Consider the following 26,555-nt stretch of genomic DNA (forward strand, 5'->3'; position numbering starts at 1 on the left):
TCCCAGTCTTCTAGTTGTTGACCAATGGGTGCAGTCCCTATACCGCATCCACAAACATATTTAATTAGACCAGTATCACCTATTACAATGCACTGTGCTAGGGATAACCCCCACCCATAAAACCCTGGAGGTACATTATCTGAGTAAATATGATGCATTATATATATATATATATATATATATATATATATTGTTCTTTTACAATCTTATTTTGTGATGATGTCACTGGTGTTTTGCCGTGTGGAATAGATGGGCCCACAAGGCTTTTTCATGTACAATACAGGGGAGGTTGAGGCTGACAGACATGCAGCACAGAAGGACTTTGTAAATGTAATGTTTAACTAAAATGCAGCGTGACACTGAAACTGCATCTTTGAGCCTGAAGTAGCCTTCGGCTACTGTCATAACAGAGGGAAATTACATAATGAGCCCGTGATGTTATCATATTCATGAGCAGCTCCGTCTGCGGCTCCTGCGAGGTTAAGCTAAGGTACCGTGGTCGCGTCTGTGCATTGTGTCCCTCTTGCATCGTCTTCTTGAGTTTCTGAACTCTTTCTGAATTATTTTCAAACATTTATTTATTTATTTATTTATTTATTTCAGAAATCCAGCAAAACTTTGGTATGGCAAAAAAAAGTGTTATTTCCTTCCAAGAGACCTTGTTGTGAATGTGGTGAATTGATGTTGAAAATGTAATGAAAAATAAATGAAAGGAAAGGAAAGCACTTGAGAGGTTTTTGACTTCATGCTCTTGAGAACTGAGATGGTGGAAACAGTTTTGTTGCCCTAGGTAACAGCTTCAGTTATCAGAAATCATTGAACAATACATCTTTCTGTTCTCATCTTTCTGTTTTTTTATCTCGCTCTTAATATTTTAGGTCTAGCTTCAGTCACCAAAATTAGAAAATAAATAAATAAAATGTGGAGGGTTTTTGCTTGCATTACCAAAGCCTTTCCATCTTTGTGGACCAAAAAATAATAACCAAATAACTTTTTACTTTATGATGTATATTGTACCAGTTGACAAGAAGATTTTAACTGAACTGCATACTTACACAACAGTTATTTCATGTAATATTGTGCAATCACAGATAAGAATTAAATGAGCAGATTAGCTGCACACTGACAGCAAGGATTTAGAAAAGGAACATTCTGTGTAATCAGCTGGTCAGACCATAATAACTACCACATATAACAGCAAAGTAGAAAGTATATCTGATGAATGAAACTACAATGTGCAAATGCTTAAAGGGAGCATAGTCAAACTCTGAGCCCTGTATTGCACCACCCTTTATGAATGCTGTGTTGCTGTAATTGTTTTCTTGCAGTAGAGAAATCTCAAACCTGATTCAGTAATTCCTGAATATTAAAACATGCCCTGCATTGGGATGCATTTCTGTCTGCTGTTATATTGGAAAACAGACCAGACACGCTGATGAAACAGGAAAAAAAACAGGAATGCTATTTTTGTGCTTAGCAAAGTCAGCCCACCAGACTAAGTACAGGCTTTTATAAGGCAACGGGGCCTGACCAAAGTGTTCAGATCCATCCAGATTCTCACTTTCCAAATAAGTGATAGTCCTGAAGTACTGGTTTGCATTGCCCAGGGTAAACCTCGATGTTTTGTTCCTTGTTTAGTACTCACTGCCTACATTGATGGCCTGGTCCCTTTTTGTATGTATCTTAAATTACAGTATACATTTTTCAACTAATTAATGAGTCCAACAGTAAAGAATATATTGAATTAATAATAATGGAATTCCTTTACTTTTTCCCCCTCAAATTCAAGGTACTCTGTTGCCACACATACTTTCAGGTATTGTGTGTGTACAAGCAGGCTCATATTCTGTGTCATGCTGAGCTTTGAAGTGCTTATTAGGATTAAGAGCCCATTAGGATGAACTGGGAAAAGAAACATTTAAGAGGGCCAGAGCTGCTGATGGGAACGCTGTCTAGGTACATGCTATTCAGAATCACAAAATATGTTTATTAGGGAAAAGCACTTACAGTACCTTTTTTCTTTTACTTTTTCTTCTTTCGTTCCTTTAACAGAAAGCAGTGGTTTTAAAATCCATGGGAGATGCTGTAAAACATAAGAGGTTCAGCATTAAAATGTTTTGTTGGTTCTACTTTTGAAGTGATATAAAATTTGACCTTTCACAGAACCCTGTGTTCTCGACTACTTCTCACTCCGAAAAATAAATCTATTATTGTATGTATCTGACAGCCTTGAGTATCTGAATTAAAAGCTTCTCAGGCCTTTTAAATGCTCAATAATCTACTATCTGGTATTCAGGTTCAACTAACACCAAGTCCTAAGTGGTGTAGTGTTTGTGAAAGCCAAGTTTTCGTTTGAAAAATAACATTTGAAACCTGACAAAATTGCCATTTACCGTGTTAGTTTCACAGTGCTGTACAATGAGATCCATGTAGTAAACCTGTAGTAAACCTTGAGGATCCCTGTGGAAGGATCCTGATGTTGAACGTTGGCAATAAGAGTTTCAGTAGGATTTGTTCATAGGATTTGTAATTGTATACTCTCAACTGACTTATATTCATATATTCAAGCATAAATGTATGAATAGTAATCTAGTTTGAAATGACCACACATTGTAGTGGTGTGTTTTCCTCTGGGAAATTCTAAGCAATTTGGTTGTAAACCATACCTCGTTCATGTCTTTTTGGTCAAATTCGTGGTTTGGTTGGAACACTGTTATAGAATGGAAAGGCTAATAAAGATTAACAAGGCTTATTGGAAACAAATAGTGGACGTGTCCCGATCATACTGTCTCTGCTCTGTACAGTACTGTTCTTCACTACAGTTTGTCTGCACAATAATCAGAGAGGCTCACTGGACTGGAACCTCTGCACACAGTGGAAATGTATCCACTGCCATTTCCTGTTTTGCTCAATATCCCCCCCCCCACCCCCTTCTTGAAGAATACCTTTTCCACAGAAATATTACAAATCCTGAAGTCAGCAAGGAAATTTGGACAGATTGTGTGCAGGTAATGTAATGGTAAGGTAAAGGCCAGTTGGCCTGGGTGGTTAATCCACTACGTGACCTGTCAGATTTCAGGTCGGTTGTCCCATTTAATTGAAGGCGGGATAAAAAGAGTGTCTGTTCCTGCGATGATTTGGTGGGGTTTAATGAAGTCTGGACAATGATAATGAATTCCCTATATGGGAGCAGACATTTAATGCAAGGTGATCCCCGCAGTTTTTGGGATATAGCCTAATTAGGCTCAGGGAAGGGATGTTGCATTTCTAAACAAACCATCCCTCCAGTATAAATAACTATGAAGTCAGGTTGTGTTAGCATCAGCATTACTGTTGCCTGGCGATGTAACCAATACACAGCTAACAACACATAGGAAGGGATAGGGGCTCCCCTGCCCAGGAGACAGCAAGTGGTTAAAGCAGAATGTTTTCTTCAGAGGATACATTAGAGAAGAAACAAAACAACACACAAAATAAAACGGTAAGATGATGGCATGCCCTTTAAAAAGGAAATGGCACCATGCCAGTCCAATGCGCAACAGTCCAATTCTCCTTCCCTACATTTGCACACAGAGTTCAGTGTTCTTCAAGCCTTGTTATGGCGTTTTGTTTTTGTTTTTCTTCCCTCTCCTGAGTGCTAACAGATCAGGATAGCATTGAAGCAAACAAGCAGAGGTGGGCGTTATGGCCTTTCCTCAATCTGGACTTGCTAGATTTAAACCTGGCAGCATAATGTTACACTTTTAACAACATGTTTAATATTTTCTAGTTGAGGAACGTTTTGCTTGAGTTGTTGAAGGAGCTACCTTGTGCAACATGACTTGCTGTTATGTTGTTACTTGTGGTTTGCTGTTAGAAAAAAAACAATTGCTACCTGTTACCTGCACAAGATAAGATGGCAGTGACCTATAGGATGTATAATCCCAATAATGTCCAAGTGAAAATGTGCTTTATTATTTCTTATGGGGATGTCCTCACAGAAAATCACATTTTCTTTCCCCCAGTTAATTAAATGCATGGATTATTTATGTTTAAAATACTGTAAACATAAGATTATATTATTCTGAGGTACATTTGTTTATTGGTATAGTCCAAGAATACATGTATTATTTTGCACACTACTGATTTATCTTGTGTGAATAGAACTTAATGTCAGTTTCAATTGCTGAGGTGCACTTAAAAGGCCACAAATGTCAAATTTGATTTCTTGGCTTTTGTAGCTCTTTTTTAAACGTGCTTTCTCTTAGAGCCACACTTTTGTATATTTATATATACACAGCTGACATCATTCAACATGTGCTTCCACTATCTCCAGTGAAGCATCGCTAGTGTAAATGGGACACGCTGGTTTAAAAGTAGTGTTGAATTCGATACACTGAAAGACACCCGATCGCCTGATTCTTAAACTCATCACTGCTTCATTAGAAAATTTGAAAATATAACTAGTTGACATCCCATACCGCTGAGATATTATTATATACTTCCTAAACTCCACCTGCTTTACAAATCTGTCAATTTGCATGCACTACCGTATCTCCATGGATACCAGCCTATGACATCTTCCAATTTGTTGACGGTACAACTTATTCAGGCTTTTTGGCGATGTTTGTTCGATGGCTCAGACTATCGCAATTGAATATCTTGCCAGAGAATGGTGTCACAAGCTAAAAATTGAGATGAAGGTTTATAGTTGTGTGTTGTTCGTGTGTGTGTTGTTATTAAGTCATAGCATCTTGGTCTTTAACATGGAGTTTAAAGCACATGTAGCTGGTTAAAGATAAATGATTTGGCAGCAGCCCTTTGACTGGTCACTTCCTATTAATCCCCCAAAAAACTAATACTAGGTTCTTTCAACATTCAGGAGAACTGATTTCAAGACCCGTCATCTCAAATAATATTTTTGTTGCGTTATTATTATTATTATTTTATGAGAGAGTCTGTTTTCCCCAGCCTTTGAGTGATTTGGCCTTGCTAAGCTCCACTGAGCATCAGATGAATGCTTAGCTCATTCTTGGCAGTGCCGATGCCTTGCCTTGTGTGCCTCCGAGTTCACAGAACATTGGTCAGCAGATTTGTTGGGGTTTTGATTCGGAACAAGAACCCAGCTCCTGACAAGATTAATTAATCTGTGGAACTGGCTAGCCAGGAACGTGTTTGAAAGGAAGGCTAATACATTGGAAAACCTTATAGAGGCCTCATATGTAGACCAGCTGCAAACATTGATAATTTCCTATAGTTTTTTTTTAATTAACTTTTTTTTGTGGGAATTGACATAGGCAGGGTTCATTTGAGTAGTGGCAGTGAATTAGCTACTGTGGCTTTGACATGAAGCCTTCTCGGATAGATCTCTCCGTCTTAGCTTATTGATAGCCTCGTTGGTTGTCAATCAAGAACGTAATGAAGATAGCCGTTCAAAAAGAACAATAAGAAATAAAGTCCATTCACAGTTTGGGAGATGGGAAAAGTAAATCCTGGAAAAATTGTTCTATTTAGGGGTTAGAACTGTCGAATCCCCATTTTTCTACACATTTAATACCTACTTATCCCTGTATTTACCAAGAACCCCTATGATAGCTTTCTGTGTGTAGTACCTCACAATAGTGCTAAACCAACCTGTTATGGATGGAATAGGAACAAGCACTTTGCTCTCTCAGGTGTCAAAAAGCCATGCCTGTACACCATAATCTTATTACTCATATTTCATTAAAAGCCAATAAATGATGACATACCATATTCATATTTATATTTCAGTGTATTAAATCCTCTCTCCTTCCGTTCAACAGCTGCGACCTCTTAAGACCAGATTTTTCTAGTGCTTTTGATAATAAACCTCTAGATGCTAAAGGCCGGATTTCTCAGATTTCTTCCCTTATTAAAACACCAATTAGACTTGCTCAAGTAACTAATTGAATTTCCTTTTGATCACTTTACAGAACCCAACAAATTGAGTGTATGTATAGGCCCTCTTCAGCTTGTGTACCTAGGCCAGCAGTTTACTAAAAAGAGGACTTTGATACAAATGTTTAACATATCTCATTCCTATGGTACAGTTAATTCAGTATCTAAGGTAGCATTTGTCCATAAAAATGTGCTTAAGAAAATCGGTCCTGATATCGTCAGGCATATTTACAATTTACTCTTCCATTTTCAAACCTGAAAGTGGGTGGTTAACCACGTACAAGAAAGCAGGAGGAATTTGAATAATATCCTATTCAAATTTCACTTGGCTTTTCATAATGGACAGAGAGCGCTGTTGTACGCATGTATGGCGCTGTAATGATTAACTCTGAATCTGGCTCTCCATCAATAATAATTCTTTAAGATTGAAGTGCTGCTTTTAAGACTGGACCACAGCATTTTATTGACTTGCTTTGAAACTATGCTTGCACTGCAGGGTGCTCACTAGCCGTATTCACTCTGTCGAGTCCCCCTGGGCGCAAGCTAGGGTTCATTTTCATAGTTATGCTGATGATGCACAGCTTTATATTTATTTAAATACAGGAAGTGGGCCTCCTGAAAAAGCCACAGATGGTTCTCTTGCTTATAAAAAGTTAGACAACTAAGAATTGTTTCAAATTAAACTTTGATGAAACCGATCTCGCTTTTGCAGGATCCAAGAAGCATTTACAAATAATTTGTTAACTAAGATCATAGTGCTGATCTCTCTTTTTAGATTCAGAAGAAAAGTGTAGCCTGTGTTTACCATCTAAGAAATCTTACAAAAGCTGGATGAAATATGTATTTAATTGATCCATAGAGGTTGAGATTGATTGCATTTACTTTATGGAGTATTATTCACTACAGTGCAGTTTTGCTTTGGTATACTAAAATGATAGTATATTTGTCTCTTGACTCGGAAATGTTGAAATTCTTATTTATGTGCGGAACATAAGACAATATCTATCTCTTCTGGTTATTCCAAGCATACATCTTTCCATGCTTCTTTGTGTCGTCTGCAGTTTTTGTATCATTTTTACATTGTGACCAGGTTTCTCAGCCATAGTTGAGCACTATTTTGGGTTCTTTGAACACTTTCGTCCGGTTTTTGAAGATTGCTTTCACCTACACAGATCCATCCACCACACACACTACTAACATGTCCTTTTAAAGAACCTTTCTGTTAGTGTGTGGTTTAAAAAACAACAACTGCATTGTCAAAGTGCTGTAACTTCAGGGTCCAAATAAGTGAGTGGTTAAGGGAAGTGAACTTAAACATTGACTTCCAGTTCCTCTGTGCCATAGATCTTTCAACTCCAAATAACCAAACACAGGAAATGCATTGAGCTATACACTTCACTTGGAGTCGGACTTTGCTTCCCTCACATAATATGGAATTCATATTAACCTCTGAGTGCTTTCAGAATTGGATATACATGCATTTTACACAAACTGGAGAAGAAAAGAGACAGAGGAACTTTGGGAACAGAAGGCAACCAATTAATGTTTTGTTTGTTTGTTCTGTTTTGTTTTTTTCACAGGTGTGATATGAATATAATCATGTAGCTATCCAAAACTGTTGTACTGATAAATATATATATGGGATGAAAAAATAAAGACAAAATAAAAGGATACATGCAGGATTTTTCCCTTTCCCTTAATCACTTTCTTAAACTGGCTTTCATCATGAAAATATAAACTTTGGCTCAGAGGTGTAGTTCCTGGAGAATAGATATGCAGAACATACCTTGTGATGCATGCAATAATACTCGCTCTGAACTTCCTGAACAGGTAACCGTCCTTAACCGTAAGGAGAAATTCATCTCACAATGCCATAGTAGTAACACCGGAAAATCAAAATACAATTAGAGACCTAATATAAATAAACTGATGGAACAAATTAGGAAATATTTAACTTTACATAATTACTTTTTTTTCACAGCTAAATGCATAACTTTTCAAATGTCTAACCTTTAATTCTTTTTTTTCCCATCCCTTTATGCATAAACACATGATTGTACAAATGCCTCAATCCAGGGTGTGAACATCTCTGTGGTGAGAGAGAATTGTTATTTTTTCAAAGCCTCAGCTGATGTATTGCTTTACTGCTTTTTTCTACAAAAATCAGCAGGAGGTATAAACATTAAGGACAGAGAAAATACTTATGGCAATAGTAGAGAGAAGTGAACACTGTGAGCTCTTTGCAGCGTAATTACCATATTATTTATTACCTCGGTGACTCATCACATCTTTCCCACAGCAGAGCCACAGTCAAACAACTAGCGTTTAATTTTGCTGTAAAACTGTGTCCAAACTACTGTATTCTGTCTGCTTAAAATCTCTAAAAGCCATTAACTCCCTTCGGCCCCCGGCCCCTTGGCTCCCGTCCTGTGTTCTAGCTGTTTGCCGAGCTGTACTTCAGGAACCTTCTACACTGGTTTCCTGGTCGAGCTCCTCCACATCTTTTCTGTCACGTCTGCAAAAAGTTCAAGTTTCTGTCAAATTCTGTGTGAAAGGGTACCATCCCCGGGAGGCGGCACACCTCGCGTTTCAGATCGTTTTTTATTATTTTTCCTTTTTCTGTCTGTGCTTTTGTATTTCTCAAATTGGTATTCTGTCAAAAATATAGTCGAAGTAAGCTTAGAAACCCATAGATAAAGGGTAATAACAAGGAGAGACTTGTACCCCATCTAATGTCAGCCCTGTTCTGATGTTCTGATATGTTAAAAAACAAACAAAAGGTAAAGTGAATGTCCACAAATAACAAGATTTTCAGCTATATAGAAATCAACCAAACTCATGAATGCAGATAATATGTATTCAAGACATTTGGTTATGTATAATTAGTGCAGCAGAGATTTGGAAACTAGATTCAAAAACACTATAGCTATCTTTTTGACATAGACATGGTGAGGTCTAACTGTGAGATTAACTAGCATTGTTTTTATATTTTTTTTTATATTTTAAATATATCTTATATTTTAACTGAGCAGGTCAGTTTAAATTTGGGTTTTTAATCGGCGACAAACACATATCTTTCAGGTAGACCAAAAATTAAAACTGAAAGATCATTGTCGGAAGTTGGAAGTTGGTATTTTGTATCTAAAAGTGGAAAGTCCTCTCAATTAATTATACGTTTGGTAACTCTTGTTTTGGAACTTTTGTGAATCGCGCCCAGTTTTCAATTTTCTTTCGAAGCCAGATTTTCCCTTTTCTCTGAAATATATAAGAAAAGAAGGGCAATAAATGTCTTCAATATTACTAGCTCTGATGGCTTTTTTAATTTACTTCTGGCGTTTATATTGCCATCTGTTTACAATTGAAGGCAGCTAATGATATCCCTAAGCAAAGCAACAGTAGCTAAAACACTTTTCTTTCTTTCTCTCTCTTGCTTTCTGTTGGTCTATTGAATTCATAGAACTGCAGAAAAACATGATTAATGAGACCACTTTTTTTCAGTTATTTTTACATGCACATTAGGGGTGTCTGGGTTTGAAGTTGTGATTCATCCTAATTCATCAAATGTTTTTCTTACTTAGACGTCTCAGTTACTACTTGCATACATTATCCCTGAAGAATTCTTCTCCACCTATTGAGCGCCATGTCTTAAATTCCTGCTTTGACAGCTACGCAAAGGTCTTATTAAGTAGTAGAATGGAGATTGCTTGGTCTGGAGATGTTTTAAGTGCGTTCCTGAAATTTGTTCTCAGTTGGCCTCAACTCCAATTTGAGAAAAGCAAATACAACAGTCTGGGCTCCTGCTTTTCAGCTCCTAGTTCATGATAAGCTTTGCCTGTCAGTCATGTAAATGTTTTCATTGCAAAGCTTCTTTTTTAAAGCTCACACCTGCCAAGTGTGAGGTCGTGGGCCCACAGTTGTCTTCTGCTTAACGCACTGCTGTGTTGTGTCTCTGTGCATCTTCACATGCATTATTTCAAGGGCTCTTCTGCTGCTTAGCTTTTCTCCCTCAGAATTTCAGGTTTCTAACTTGGGAGCTGGCCTTTCAGATTAAAGATGCCCTGCTCTGCTTCTTGTGTTTATTTCGGTAGTTGGTCATTATAGGCCATGTGTATATTTTGAGCCTAAATCTGATCACACAGAGACCGTTGATGTTAAAATAACACTTTTATTCGGCTTGGTGTGGTCCCTCTATGTTTGATACAGCAAATGGTATGAATGATCCTGCATGGGTCCACGGCCACATCTGTCTCTAATCTACAGCAGCCAATAGGAAAGGGAAGACAAATGCACCGAGCCCTCCAGGAAAAAGTGTGTAACCCAAAGAACAAGCAAGAATTCACAGCCAACCGTTTTACTTTCTTTTATTTTGGGTTGGTTAATTTCAGTTAGGTCTTCCATATTAATGAGTCTCCGATGGGGATTTTTGTCATGGTTTTGTAATGATCTGGTTTCCTAGGTTTCTGTGGTTTAAAATAAATCTTCAATTTGAAAATAGGATACAATCTGTGTTTTTCCACCATTAAAATAAAAAGTGACCGGCAATGGGTTTAAATAATGCCAACGAAGCATTGTGCATTATTGTACTGGTACAATCAAGTGCCAGTTCTTCTTCTCTTAATAATAATAATTATTTGAAAGGGCTTGATGCCGGTGTTACTGTGTGATGGTCTTGCATGTCATCCACTTCAACTGAGCCATCCTAAACCTTCATAATTTGTGTTGTCAGCAAAACTGTTAAGAACCTGGCTATTTACATATGTACTCTGCCAAAAAAACAATTACACTGTGAAAAACGCGAAACATAACTTTAAAACCTGAAATGTCTTGGGCAAGATTGAAACTGTTTGTACAGGAAGCAGGTTCCCGTGACCCTGGCAGTAATTATGTAGTGTGGTCAGTTAATTTATTACTCTATTTTTACTTCACGTGGAATGGGCATTAGCCGTGTTCACCTGGAATTTCACACACGCACACAAGCGCACACAAGCATAAAATACATGAATAATGTGATATTTTATTCTGTGTTATAAGCATCTCTTAAAGCTTACACTAACAGCAGTGTAATTTATATAACTTGTTAGGCTCCCATTGATGGGCACTTTTATATGTGGATTAATGCTGCATTTTGACCAATTGAATAAAAGCAATGAAGCTTTTAAGACCTTGGTATTCAAAAGTATTTTTTTTAAATCATAGCAGGATCTGATTCATCACAGGAAAAAAAACAGGTGAAGCCTGTTTGCCTGTATTTTCTCTCTTGGATATGAAAGAATTCTTTGGCTTTTTTTTGGCAGTTCAGTTCGATGATTCAATGTCCAGCGCCCTTCTGTCATCTCACACTAACAGTCAGAGGTGGTGCGTTTTTAGCCAAAGCAAGCATTGCATATTCTGAGCATCATTTTTATTTTCGTAAATTGCCTTTTTTATTAATTCTTAGAAGCCCAGCTCCTGTGGGATTGGGGAAAGCCATGCCATATTTGTACCCAAACAGCTTTCATGTGGCATGTTTTTTTGCATCGACTTTTATGGTGTCCAAGTGAATACCGGTACATCAATTTAAAAGCTGGTTCTCAATGTTGGCTTCCTGAGGTTGGCTTCCTCATCTCCTGCAAAATATAGTGCTTTTTCACTGCCAGACCTTTAACCAGTGTCTCAGAAAGCCACACTTACAGCGCTGACGGCACCGTACAGGTGAAAGGTGTCTTTAGCTTATCAAAGAGTAGTTTAGGTTCTGTTTCAAAAAGGGTCCATTCACAATACACTTATAACACCCAGATTAATCATGTTCCTGTTTTACCGTGATACATAACTTTATAAATATGAATAAATTAAAGAGTAAAGAACGTTTTCTGCTATCATTTTTTACCCCATCCAAAAAGAAAATTAACAACAAAAAATGAGTCGTCATGAGCAGTGTTGTGTGGAACATTATGCGCTTGCATTGCAGGCTTGATCGGGAAGGGTGTATCTCCAAATATAGAGGCACCACACTGAGCCAAATCAAGGTAAAGGTCACTGTGACTCCGAAGAAATACTGTAACGCAGAGTTGATTTTTGTTGATTGAGATTTGGGATTAAAGGGAGGCAGACTGCCACCAAGCCGTGGGTTTTATTTGGTTTCCTGTGCAGATGGTGCTGATCTAGAGATAATGAGGCCAGTAAGTGTTTCAGCCATTCACTCCAACAGAGTTATTTGAGAAAATCACTATTTTTCCCATTCCCCCTCTGATAGTATGTCTGTCTATAACCATGGAAACCAAGGCTGTCAAGCCCTTAAGATGAGTTTAATGGAGAATGTAACACCTTAAAAGTACTCTTTTTGAAATTGTGACTTTTCACGTCCACTCTGGCTCCCATTATTTTGTATTTATTTCGCTTATTATTCCTTGCCACATAACGATGATTTTCATTATAGTTTATTTTATTCTATGGTTTCTTTAAAGGTAGTTATAGATGGACGACATACTTCCAAAGTATATTTATTCAGGAATATCAGTGTTGGTAAAGACGCTCTGCAGTCTGTGCAAATGTGTGGCCACATGATGCTTCCCATGGTGCTTTTAGAACTAGGCAGGACTGTGTATGGGTGAGAAGCTGAAAACAGTGGAGAGCAAGACCTTGTGGTTTGACCTGTTTTATTGTCCTCAGCAGTGGTACTTATGTATGAATGTATTTAGGTCCCTTTTCTTTCTTCCAAACAGTTTAAAATATATTATTATATTTCTTAGAAGATTCCCTTATCCAGGGTGACTTACAATATATCACATTATTTTTACATACAATTATCCATAAATAATTAGATGTCCAGGCCTAAAGCAATGTACAATACCTATGTTTCACTTAGCTCGCTACAAAGTGACCACAGTTTAAATGTGGGTCTGCCAGTCTTGAACTGAATGTTAATTCCGACCAATACATCCTGCCTTTTGCATTGACAAAACAAATCCGTAATCACCGAGCGTGACTTCAGTGAAACTTCTTACTCGGCTTCTTACAGCCTGACAAGTTAATTGCCCTTGAGTTCTGTATGCCCATGTAAATAGTATTTTTATTTAATTTTATGCAAGCATGTGAATTCCAGTTATTTAACTATACATTACAGTTCTTAAATCTACTTTCCCTTGTTGGGACAATGTTGCCATTTGGTGTATGTGCTCTAATGTAAAATTGATTGCTTCGACATTGCTCAGCTGTTATTGTATGTGACAGAAGGTCTGACCACACACAAGTTAATGACAGACGTATATAGTAGTAATCCTATTTTATTTATTTTTTCCATTGAGAAAGGGATGAATTCAGGCTCTCCACAACAGCAAGTCCCTTATTTCCTTGTGTGTGTTTAATATAAAGGGAGTTAATTCAACAGGTATGGGATTTGTTTCAGACTCGACAGGAACAGCTGTGCAGAGTTGTTTTTGTGTTGTTTTTTTACAGCTATCGTAGTTATTTTTTCAATTCTATTTCCTATCTCTGCGTGGTAACAACCAACCAATTTAAGTATTTTCCGTTTCACTCCTCAGGTATATCCGCCGCTGCCTAATGAAGCTGAAATTGCACACACCAAAAAACTATTCCGAAGAAGGAGGAATGACCGAAGGTAAGTCAAAGGACCCCATGCTCGCTTGTCAATGCATTTATTTTTCTGCTGTGTCCTCTTCCCCCTGTTTGGAATGAGAATACATTCCGAGGAGAAAAAACAAATGAAATGCCATGTTTTAATGCTGCCTGCAGTCTGTCGAGTCCTTCAAAACTTTTTTTTTTTTCCTCTCATTCTTGTCCTTCGTCAGATGCACTTAAGACTGGGAATGCTGGCTTCAGAGTATTAGAATTTTAAGAATTGGCAGCAAATACAATGATGGACTTTCTCACTTTCTCACGAGAGAGACGTCAATCTAAGAGAAAACTGACAGAATTGACGTCTTTTGTGTTAGTGTTCATTTTAATGAAGATCCCATGAAAAGCTGATATTTTCTATTATATTTTAATTTTAGGTTTGTTTTTTATACATTGCTCTGGTTTTATGAAATCATGCAAAACACTCCATAGTTGCTAGGTTGCATTCAAAATATATCTTCATCTGAAGGACTTTTATATTTTACCCTTAAGCAACATCACCTTTTCTTTGGGGAGGAAGAATGTCAATAGATTAGCAGCATCAGCAATGGAAATCGCTCATCAGCTCCTTGACCTCCGCCACACACAGTAAAGCCACTAAATATCATAAGAATGACTTGGTCAGAGGTAGGGCTGGGCGATATGACTTAAAAATAATATCTCGATATTTTTATAAGTTTGGGCGATACACAATATATATCTCGATGTTTCTTTTTTTTTCTTTTTTATCCAGTCAAGCTACAAAATAAGACCAAAGACATTCAAACTACAAGTATTTCATTAATCATTAAATATGCAAAACTAACAAATACTACATGCAGGCTGTCGTGGGAAATGCAGAATGCAACACTTTACAGGGCAAGTGTTGTGTGATTACTATTACGTGTGTTATGTTGTTATGGGATATACACACACACATACAGAGTATGATTTACTGTCACATAACAACAATAACACTAGTAATAGTAATCACACAACACATGCGCTGTAAAATGGTATGGATTCAGGTAGATTTACCACATCTGGGTTTATAGTGGCGCTGCACAGTTACATTTCTCCCCTGAGTGTCGCGTTTCGATTCTACTGACCGGTACACAGCACGTGTTAATACAAAATAGTTATAATAATATTAACTGTTGAACCACTTCACCATCTTAATAAAAAGAAAATTATACTTTCTACATGTGTTTGCTTTGCTTTCCAATTTATTAAAATGCAAACAAACGTTATTATTAATTTTATACAAATTATATCCGTCTAAATTAGCGGGGGTGGGGATGCTTGCAGATCCAGTTTATCCCGGCGATGAGAGCGAGGCGGACCGTGTGCGCTTGCGCATTAAAATATCTCTTGGTTGTGTTGGTTATTGTGTGTCAGGTCTCTCTCCTCCATGTCTTGTTTGTGTTTCTGATGCTCATTTCTTGCCGCGTCCGGCACGTTTGGAAGAACTGGGGAGAACACAAACCGTCCTAATGACGAAAAATACTGCCGTAAAGAGTGGGATTTGCGACACCACGATATAAACGATAGAGCATAATATGAAACGATAGACGTTATTCTATCGTCATATGATATATATCGTCATATCGCACAGCCCTAGTCAGAGGGCTTACCTTGCCTACTGATAAATAATATTAATCCATTTGTCTGCTGTACTGGGAGATCATGATAGTGATACAAATGGTATCTGTGTCTTAAAGCTATGAATAGGATCATTACTCTGAATGCCTTAGTTTGTAGTTCCCTATTTCTGAATGGCATGTTAACTGAACTGTTTTAATATTCAGTCCTACGGTTGAAAGACTTGAAGCTGTAGTGAAATAACCCATTATGCCCCCTCTTTAACCGGAAGTGCTCCACATACCTTTCCACTCCTTTTTACTCTTCCGTTCCTCTGTAAGGATGTGGATGAATATTTGTCCGTCTCAGGTGCACTAAATGCCCATGCACTTACCCACAGCAACTAACTTAACTACCAATTGACCTTGTTAAAAACATGAACAGATATAACTAATAAACTGAGATTCTCTTGCCTTGGAGCATTGCTATTTTCGACTGATTTCCTGGTTATGACACTGGGGGCAGATATGATAGATAGATAGAAGGAGCACACTAAGTCTTGCAGAAACAGTCTGGTCTATAAACTACGCCACACAGGTTGATAGCATACTGAACAATAATATATATATATATATATATATATATATACACTCACCTAAAGGATTATTAGGAACACCTGTTCAATTTCTCATTAATGCAATTATCTAACCAACCAATCACATGGCAGTTGCTTCAATGCATTTAGGGGTGTGGTCCTGGTCAAGACAATCTCCTGAACTCCAAACTGAATGTCTGAATGGGAAAGAAAGGTGATTTAAGCAATTTTGAGCGTGGCATGGTTGTTGGTGCCAGACGGGCCGGTCTGAGTATTTCACAATCTGCTCAGTTACTGGGATTTTCACGCACAACCATTTCTAGGGTTTACAAAGAATGGTGTGAAAAGGGAAAAACATCCAGTATGCGGCAGTCCTGTGGGCGAAAATGCCTTGTTGATGCTAGAGGTCAGAGGAGAATGGGCCGACTGATTCAAGCTGATAGAATAGCAACTTTGACTGAAATAACCACTCGTTACAACTGAGGTATGCAGCAAAGCATTTGTGAAGCCACAACACGTACAACCTTGAGGCGGATGGGCTACAACAGCAGAAGACCCCACCGGGTACCACTCATCTCCACTACAAATAGGAAAAAGAGGCTACAATTTGCACAAGCTCACCAAAACTGGACAGTTGAAGACTAGAAAAATGTTGCCTGGTCTGATGAGTCTCGATTTCTGTTGAGACATTCAGGTGGTAGAGTCAGAATTTGGCGTAAACAGAATGAGAACATGGATCCATCATGCCTTGTTACCACTGTGCAGGCTGGAGGTGGTGGTGTAATGGTGTGGGGGATGTTTTCTTGGCACACTTTAGGCCCCTTAGTGCCAATTGGCCATCGTTTAAATGCCACGGCCTACCTGAGCATTGTTTCTGACCATGTCCATCCCTTTATGACCACCATGTACCCATCCTCTGATGGCTACTTCCAGCAGGATAATGCACCATGTCACAAAGGTCGAATCATTTCAAATTGGTTTCTTGAACATGACAATGAGTTCACTGTACTAAACTGGCCCCCACAGTCACCAGATCTCAACCCAATAGAGCATCTTTGGGATGTGGTGGAACGGGAGCTTCGTGCCCTGGATGTGCATCCCACAAATCTCCATCAACTGCAAGATGCTATCCTATCAATATGGGCCAACATTTCTAAAGAATGCTTTCAGCACCTTGTTGAATCAATGCCATGTAGAATTAAGGCAGTTCTGAAGGCGAAAGGGGGTCAAACACAGTATTAGTATGGTGTTCATAATAATCCTTTAGGTGAGTGTATATATGTTCTGTCTGCTGAACTGCATGAAATTAGCCCTTTTGATTTTTCCCCAGCAGTGATTTCCCAAAAAATAAACCTAAAATTGTGTGAAATTATAGCTTTCCCGCTGAGTAAACCGCCTAAATGCGGCCGAGCTCATAGCTGGCTTGCGAGGGCAGGAGCTCAGAGAGCCGCTCGGAGGGAACAGTGTAATTACTCCAGCCACAGACCCAGAAGTAACTGGAGGTTCAGCCAAGGGGTGGGTCTGTTCCGAGGCCCATGATTATTCAGGCAGCTCCTGCTAGTTCCCTTCCCAAACATTCACACTTCAAAAGCGCAAGCTGAACCCAGCGGACAAAACATTTGGGATTTTGTTCCCCCTTTTCCCTCTTTTTTTTTTTTTTTTTTGGTGGGTGGGGGTGGGGGGGGGGTATTTTGGGGGAGTCAGTGGCGGGATTGGATGGAACTTCAAAGCAGTATGGATGTGTAGCAATTAGCCAGACAAAAGAGGTATTCATCCAACCTCCAAGGGTTTCAGTGGAATTCACATTATCATCTACGCCCAGTTTTTTTTTTTTTGCTACTCAACTCACAGTGAATTATTCCACAGCAGAGGAGCTTGTCTAAGTAGGAGTCGCTCACTGCTAATTTGCACACCAGTTCCCTTTCCGGCCCAAGAAGGGCTACGCTTCCAAAATAAAACGATGCATACCTAGAATATCACATCCCAGAGCCTTTGCAAAGCAGTGTGGGTACATGACCAATTCTGTGCCCAAATCCCCAATGTACATTAAAGCCAAATAGTCAATAAAATCCTATCAGCGTGTCAATAGTAGTACCATGTTTGTCACCCTTCTTGACATTTTATATTCTAAACTGCAATACTAAAATTAGTCGGGACTACAAGAAAATATGTACAAAATCCATTCACAACTCGAGGGCTATTAAAACAGATCAAATAAAAAAGTGCAGATTGGAATTATATGTACCATACAATGCAGTACATTTTGATGCATATTCCTCAACTATCAATGAGAACAGACCTCTTGCGTGTTAGATAATTTGAGAGTTTAACCTCCAAAGTCTCTGCTTTAAGTGGCTTTGTTGCCTTTCTAAAACCTGGCCGACAATGACACAGTTAGCAGTGCCATACTGTCTGAATTTAGCCCTGTTTGTGCAGAAACTGATAGATCTTCATATTTTAATAAATAGACTGATCTAAATGTAATGAAAAGAAAAGCTGACCAATGTATCTGCATAACTGTATCAACAGGAGGATCAGACAGTTATTAAAGTGTTGTCTTGTTAGAATCCCAGGAATCCCTGTTTGACCTTTGACCTACTGTAGTGCTCCTTCCCCAGGTCAGTTTGTACTCAAGAAAATGCAGTGGGAACACAGGTGGTCACCTCAGCAATGCCATCCAACTTAGCTATACCACAGAGCATCAAAACAAAGAGCAGCCTATTGGAGAACCTTTTTTCAGATGTGAATATCACATCCAGGACCCCTTTTGACTGAAGTTGTAAGTTTAGTGTCTGCAACATATTTTCAATTTGACCCTCCGTCCCTCTGCTCCTGGAGAATTGTAGCTCTCAGCCCTTCCCAGAACATTATTATGTTCACAAATTTGCTGGTGTATTTGGGTTTCGGTCATCTTTTCGGGAGGTGTTAAAAATAGGCTCCCTTATCTGCAGCTAATAAATCATGCCGTACTTTTTCCCTTGGGTTGCGGACTGAATTTTACTGAGACCAAACCGTAGCAAGTTCATTATTGGTCTATCTGAATGAAGTGAGAGTGCTCAGCATTTTAAATACACCAACATAAAAGTGTTCCAGCTTCTAATTTCAGAGCAATGCCAGCCAGGCTATTTTTTTTTTTTTTTGCAGTTGGAATAAGGACACTGCGGTTTTATTTTGTACAGTGCCTGGCCCAAGGACAGATCATTACCATGACAGGAAATCGCTCCATGCAGCCATACCATTTAATCATCGATCTCCTTTCACCATTACCTTTGAAAGAGATGCTAAAGGACATTGATTTTGGGGGACCCCCTGAAAGTCCTCAGGGAAAGCTGCAGGGACGGTATAGTCCCGGAAGCCCAACAGCAAGAAAGCATACAAACACACTGTATGCAGTAAACATAATTATATCAATATATTCCCAGAATTTACAGTGGTTTAAAAATATTCTCACTATTTAATAATTTCCTCACTTAATAAACTACATTAACAACAGATGCTGTTTGTAAACAACGTGTCTGCATATTTCAAAACATGAACATTGTTCCATTGTGTGTAAATGTTTTTTCATCTGATTTTGGTTTGATTTATCCAGTCTTAATTTCAAGCTTGACTTGTGTTTTGATTACATATCGATTCTTAATGGATTGATTTTAACTAATTTTGAATGTGCAAAACAAGACATTTCATTTTGACCATCTAATATTTTATTGATTTATTTATTTGTAAGATCTGATGTTGAATATTGTACTTTCTAAGGACTGCGCAGATATTTGGCATGCTGTTCATGGTAACTCTAGTTCACTTGTTTGTTTTTTTCCTTAAAGAAAAGATGAGTGACTATTGCATTGTTTGGGGTTTTATTGTGTGTTCCAAATAGACTCTCAAGGCTAATCAAGCTATCAGCTAATAGCTCCCCAGGCTTACTGCTCAGGTCATAACAGAGGGCCGCGTATTCCTTTCACCCCCCGTCGAGTCATATTTTTCTTTCTCACAGCGAAGAGCAGAATGTAAATGACAATGAAGCCCCTTTTATCGTGTCTTCACAAGCAGCTGTGCATGCTTTCCCTACCAGCAGCCGAGACAATAGCCGTCCACTCCTCTAATGACTTCATAAAGAGTGTCGGCCCGATATAAGAGTGAAAAGAGTGCAGACATGGCTGATGAATGTAAAACACACACTCCCGCTGTGTCCCTAACCTGTGTCTGTGGTGTAAATTGTGCACCCAGCTGCGCCCATAGAAGGCCTAGTTAATGCCTCTCTGAGGGGAGGCTGGTCACCGGCCCAGTTTCGGCCTTTGACAAGCCCTGCGTATGCGGGCCTTTGAAACAGAAAGTACGAGGCAGTCATGGGAAGCCATTGCGTCTCCGCAATGTTCCTTAACGTGGTTTCTTATTTTGTATTGCCTGCTGTTCTGTATTATTTCATATTATTTGCTTTCAACTCAGGAATAGTAACTGGTTCATCTTTTATTACAGTAGCAAAGCAAAGAGGGTCAAGTTTTTTTTCTCAGTTGATGGAAAGTTAATAAATAAATACATAAAAACTTCTAGAACAAAAACAGTCCTCTTCTACTGTCTTCAGAAGCTGGAATCGATCGTGTCTCATGGTCTTTACTTTTACGTACATTTTCGTGTGTCTCTGTGAAACAAAGAAAATGTCCTCATTATGTATACAGGTGTAACTTTTTTAACTTGGATATGAAGGAATCTAAGCTAAGGTTGAATAAAATCTGGTGTGTAGTCTCTGAAGCATTTTGTCTGTTGTCACCAGGCATTAGTCTTGGGTGTGAGGCCCTGACTCATAGCAGGCAATAGTCATAAGTGTGTTGAACAGGAAAAAAAACAAACATTAAGGCTGAAAATTGAGAACAGCTCTTGGTCAGTCTCTTGTGTTCGGTCCTAACGTGGTGCATTCTTATTGTGATGAATAGCCCCAGCAGGTTGCCCCCTCTCACAGTTCAGTGGTTAAAAGACTCACAAGAGAGGCAGAATCAGTTCAGCAGAAGGGGAGACTTTGCGTGGAATGTCCTCTGGTTGTTCTGATTGCCGGTGGCTGTGTCGAGAGTTGGAAAGAACGATGTGTGGGTGACGGAGTGACCTCATACCGAACACCACCACTCATAACCGAGGTGTGTGCAGCCATTATACACGAACGCTCAATGAGCAGAAGGCTGGCTGTGGGACACATGGGTGAGGAACGGGGCTCCATAATGATAATTAAAGAGCAGAGCTGTTGGACATCACACAAAGCATTTTATAATGTTTTTAGCAGTTGGCCGTGACACTGGAGTAAGCACATGCTGTCTCTCCAAGGACTGCTGTACATTTTGTTTCTTCTTCTAAACAAGGAGTGCGACCAACTGGTCCACCAAATGGAGCCTCTACCAAAAGAGCCATCCCTCATCGCTGTGTATACTAGAGCTGTTTAAAGATAATAGGGGACCATTGGTATTCATTTTCTCAATATGTGTGCATTAAGATTTGTACTATATGTATCTATCTATATAATTATAACAGTATTAAACGCAAAGTGTGCATATATTTCTAGTACGTCCTTAAAAACATTCCATTACAGAAAGAAATCCCAGTAAAGTACCTGCTTATAGATTCATATTCACCTGTTTAAAGATCATTTCAGCAGCTTTGCTATTAAAATGTAATAGTAGTTGCTACAATGATGGTCACACTTGATGTTTACAGTATGCACTTGAAACACATTCTGTAACTTCTGTACCTTTGTGTGCTCAGTGAATTGAATAACGTCTGTAGTCCTCTTCAAATCTTCAAATATTTCAGCTTCTGTCATCTGTCATGGTCTATTCGTTTTAGGAAAATCCAGTTTAAACATGAATTCACCCTGCACTAGTGATGCAAAGACTCCGTATTCGTGAGCAGATACGCCCTTCGAGTGCTGCAACGTGACGTCAAAGAAGCGTCTGCAGACTCCACTGCAGCTTCACTGAGTTGGCTGAGGCTGCAAACCAGGGAGATGAATAGAGATCAAAAGTAACCTGACACCTTTATCAAAGTACATAAATGTGTCACTGTTTTTCAGAGCATAGATGTAATACTTTTTTGTTAATATTCTGTCTAAGTGATGATAATGTAGTTGAATCAATGTAAAATAATTTTGTAAGTCCTTAAAAGCATTCAGTTTTCTTAGTTTTTATTTTCATTCAATCAGTGTTAAACACCTGACAAAGTCAAGCACAGGCCAAATATTGACCTAATCAAAACTGACTCTCTAAAAATAATTAATAGCTTCAGTCTTGAAAATGCTTTAGTTTTGACTACGTCTGTGAGGAGATTGTTGATTTCTTAAAGAGAAACATTTGGGAAAATTGAAATAAAAAATATAAATGAAGTGCAAGGGTTAAAACTCAATTTTGCTCAGTTAATGTGTAGATGAATGTTTCTTTTTACATCACCAACTCCTCTGACCTTGCCTGTGCATTGTGAACACAAGTGGAATACAGTTCATAGTCTCCGACAGGGCTCTTCTGACTTGTATCAGTAGATGGCGCAACTGCAGAGTCACTGAAACAATAGTATTTCCTATCTCTGATCTTGCATAGCTGTGTTTCCTGTACGTTGAGATGGGGAAATGCAGTGTTCCATATCAAGGCATAGTATGGAATGTGTGCTTTCACAACTTATAGTCTGTAACAGGAGAAACTCTTCAGAGGGTACGGCTCATACAGAGAGCCATGCCGTACTGCAATAGCATCCAAGTGTTTTTGGAAAGGTTCAGTTGTAGCACAACAGTACTACAAAATAGATACCACACATGACTATTACAATTCATTAGATTGGAAAGGCTTACTGTTATTTCCCCTATGAACAGTCCCTTGGTTATATAGCCAGCAGTCAAGAAGCTGTGTAGTGCATTTTTTTTTTTTTTCCATTTGCTTGTTTTTTTTTCATTTGTCTGCTTTAATTGTTATGGGTGGTCCCATTGTCATTTTCGTTAGAGGTGGTTTATTGCTTTGGTTTTTTGTTTCTTTCTTCCTCCACCCAAACGACTGCGATAAAACTCAGACCACAAGTGGTTACAACAGTGTTATCTCTTTGTGGGACAGTTAAATTGACTGTGTGCACTTGGTTTGGAAATACACCTCTAACAGCCATACCAGGAATGCAATCGGAGGCCCTGGGTCTTTCTTTCTGATAGTAACGTGAACGTTACCTGGTCAGCATAATAAGTAAAAAACACCTCCCGTGTTGCAAGGAACTGTCTCTCCTTAAGGTTAAACAATAAAATGTAAAAACTAAATGAAGTCCTGTCAAGTTGTATCAAGGTGAGCTACTATGGTGGGTGATAAGTTGCATTCTTATACTGCTGCACAACAACTGATAGCATCTGTGTTTTTACTACATGACAGGGTGAGCATTACTTTTTTCTTTTTTTTTTAAGCTGCTTAAAACTATCCTTTCCGATATAAGAAAGAAAGAAAAACAGCGGCTTTCACAGGAACCAGTGTTGCATTTAAAAGTCTGTTAGCATTCAAGATGCATGTTTAGAAGACGTAGAATTAAATCACATAGCAGTAATAAACAAAAAGTCTGCAATGCTACCCCCCCCCCAACACACACACCCTTTGCATAAATAAAGCTCTATGTTCAAATGCTTTATTCACTGGTTTGTTTAACGCAGAACTGCAATTGAGAGCAAAGCATAACTGGAGCTCAGCCCAAGAGAGCAATGGCTGTTTTTGGAAGCACACATATGTTTTGAATTTAGCCGACATGTCAACTGGTTTGAAATTAGGCTTGATTTACAGGAATGTGCTTCTTACTGCCTCTATTCAGGAAACATGTTTCTTTTTTTTTTTTTTCTTTAACATTTCAGAAATGATACTTTATATTCTAGAGGGCTTACTTTCGGCCTCACCTTTGTGTGACTTTTTCTATTTTCTACACAAACTCCTGATTAGATTTAAGGTTTGGATGTGGTCGAGACGTGTTTTGCGTCAATCGAACCGTGATCAAGAAATGCCTCCAAAGACATGCAAATAGTGTTTGGCAAGGGCGGGTTTAATGTCGACAGCTACAGCCAGATGCAACCATGAAGCAATGCTGTATTGCGTGTGTGGAATAACACTGAGCCAGTAATAAAAGCGGAAGAATATCAAAACGCCACAGGGCCAGACACCAACAGAACCAAATCGCATACATTATAATATATAAACACAAACTGAGTGCTTACTGGCCCATTCTTGCACTATGACAATTGCATAAGTTGCCAGACGCATGCTGACTACCAGCAGTACAGTTTCTACTGTTGCAAGAGATGTTAGTCTTTGCAAACTACTCCTGATTTCTCATTCCAGTTCATCCCAGAGATGTTAAGTGAGTTGAGGCCAGGTCTCTGAGCAGGCAAGGCAATGGGTTTATTGCTATTCTACGTGAACCACTATGGTAGATGCAGAGGCCCTTGAAAGTACCATCGATGTTGCAGGATTACTGTCATTTGAACTAAGTAAAAGCATGACAGCCTCTATTAGGTGCAGAATATTGTCCCTTTACTTTAGGTAAAATTCACTGTGTATACTGTACATGCACTTGATTAATTTGCTTTCTGTAGCTCATGCTGAAAGAGAAACGGTGGCACTGCTTATGTTGCATATATTATAAACACAATGCTATAGAAGCATTAAAGATGTTTTTACTCGAATGTATAAAATGGCATTTAAAACAAGTTTATGAGGAGAAAAGCTACTATTAATTGTGAATTCAATGAATTCCGTGCAGCCATTGGCGATGGCATTTGTTACCCTTATAGTTCTAATAGCCTTTCTTAGTATTTCCTGGGTGTGCTGAATACAGAATGATGAAGTAGTTGTGATTAAGATCCAGGCAGAAATCCAGCAATCTTTAAGAAAGGGATTCTCCTGGAACAAGCGTATTTGTTCTGTTCTACAAAGAAACTTCATCTGCGGCATTGAAGCCAAAGAAAAATCCCCAGATCTGTTATATACAATGTCTGAATTCACGCCCAGGTGAAGTAATTGTGTCATTGAAGAGTAATTATACGCCAGTATATTAAGCCACATTTACAAAGATGAATTTTCAATTAGTGTTTGTGGTGACTTGCAGCAGTAAAGTGAAAATAATGAACAGAAAGACTAAAAGTTAAATAATATTGTATTCATTATTAATTATAAACACACTATATGTACACACACACACACACTTATCTTTCCTCCTTTCAATAGTTTTAATAGTAGTAGTAAACGAATACTGTTTTACTAATCAATGTCTTCTACTTGGGGTGAAAGAGAGCCTGCAGACTTCGCACAGGTCTTTCATTGTGAACGATTGCACACATGCCTTCCTTGTATGTTCACACCGATGTTTTCACGTGTGTAAGAAATTTGTTTATGTGACACTTATTTGTTTATTTGTTTTTAAAGCAGCTGTGTAGTACCTGCTTCTGAAGCTCAGTGGTCAGTGGTACCCACCTCCCAACCCCACCCCACACACACACACACACACACACACACACAACCTCTGTATCTGGAAGCGACAGCCTTAATCCCTTGCAACTAAAAGACGCAATTGGCTGTGAATATCTACTGACATAAGGGTCATTCGAATGTGAAAACGCATGTCAGGCAAACCTGGGATTTTTTTAGAGAGGTACGTTGTTTCACTCCAAGGTTAAAGTGCAAGTGCTGTATCTCTATCTGCCTACCACTCGGACCTGTATCTTATTTACTGAAAGTGCTCAGGCCTGCATACAGTTTTGCTAAACAATATAGCAAACCGGGATAAACCGCTCTGCCAGACTTTGATTGGGGAATGTAATGTTTGCACCCTGGTCCTCCATTGAAAGATTCGCTGAAGAAACCCAAGGAAGTCACTTTCTCCTCATCCATATGAAAATACTCACTATCTGGACTTTTTTTTTCCCCCAGCGTGCAGTGTCTCCTGCTGAGTACCAGCCCATGTGTTTCCATTTTCAGAACATCCATGTGTAAAATATTCAGCATGTGTTCTCTCATTGTCAGAAGGGAGACTCGTTCAAGAACCCCCACTTTTATTGCAGTTGGTTTATTCCTTGTATTGAACTGAGCTGATCAAGATTGAAATTCTTGCCAGAAACAATATTCCATTTATAACACTTGTGCTGCTAGACAGGCATCTGGAAATCAAATAGTATCAAAATTAAATGAGCTGAAAGAGTATGTTGCAAGATATCTTCCAGCTCCTCCAAACTGAATACGCAAGGAGACTTAGCATGCATTGTTTACACACACTGTATATAATATGTATGTACTGTATGTGTGTATATACACTCACCTAAAGGATTATTAGGAACACCATACTAATACTGTGTTTGACCCCCTTTCGCCTTCAGAACTGCCTTAATTCTACGTGGCATTGATTCAACAAGGTGCTGAAAGCATTCTTTAGAAATGTTGGCCCATATTGATAGGATAGCATCTTGCAGTTGATGGAGATTTGTGGGATGCACATCCAGGGCACGAAGCTCCCGTTCCACCACATCCCAAAGATGCTCTATTGGGTTGAGATCTGGTGACTGTGGGGGCCAGTTTAGTACAGTGAGCTCATTGTCATGTTCAAGAAACCAATTTGAAATGATTCGACCTTTGTGACATGGTGCATTATCCTGCTGGAAGTAGCCATCAGAGGATGGGTACATGGTGGTCATAAAGGGATGGACATGGTCAGAAACAATGCTCAGGTAGGCCGTGGCATTTAAACGATGGCCAATTGGCACTAAGGGGCCTAAAGTGTGCCAAGAAAACATCCCCCACACCATTACACCACCACCACCAGCCTGCACAGTGGTAACAAGGCATGATGGATCCATGTTCTCATTCTGTTTACGCCAAATTCTGACTCTACCATCTGAATGTCTCAA

The 26,555-nt window shown here is 38.8% G+C and overlaps 1 protein-coding gene across 3 annotated transcripts in view; it reads left to right on the forward strand.

Moving 5' to 3' along the window:
• ctif (CBP80/20-dependent translation initiation factor) overlaps positions 1-26,555 on the forward strand; it is a 118,512-nt gene that overhangs the window by 48,504 nt on the left and 43,453 nt on the right. For all 3 annotated transcript variants that reach the window (XM_066712259.1, XM_066712261.1, XM_066712260.1), the window contains exon 8: positions 13,419-13,495. In XM_066712259.1, coding sequence (XP_066568356.1) covers positions 13,419-13,495 — 77 coding nt within the window. The remainder of the gene's footprint in view (positions 1-13,418; positions 13,496-26,555) is intronic.

The sequence above is a fragment of the Amia ocellicauda genome, chromosome 8 (genome assembly GCF_036373705.1).
Source record: "Amia ocellicauda isolate fAmiCal2 chromosome 8, fAmiCal2.hap1, whole genome shotgun sequence".
Classification (NCBI taxonomy): Eukaryota; Metazoa; Chordata; class Actinopteri; order Amiiformes; family Amiidae; genus Amia; species Amia ocellicauda.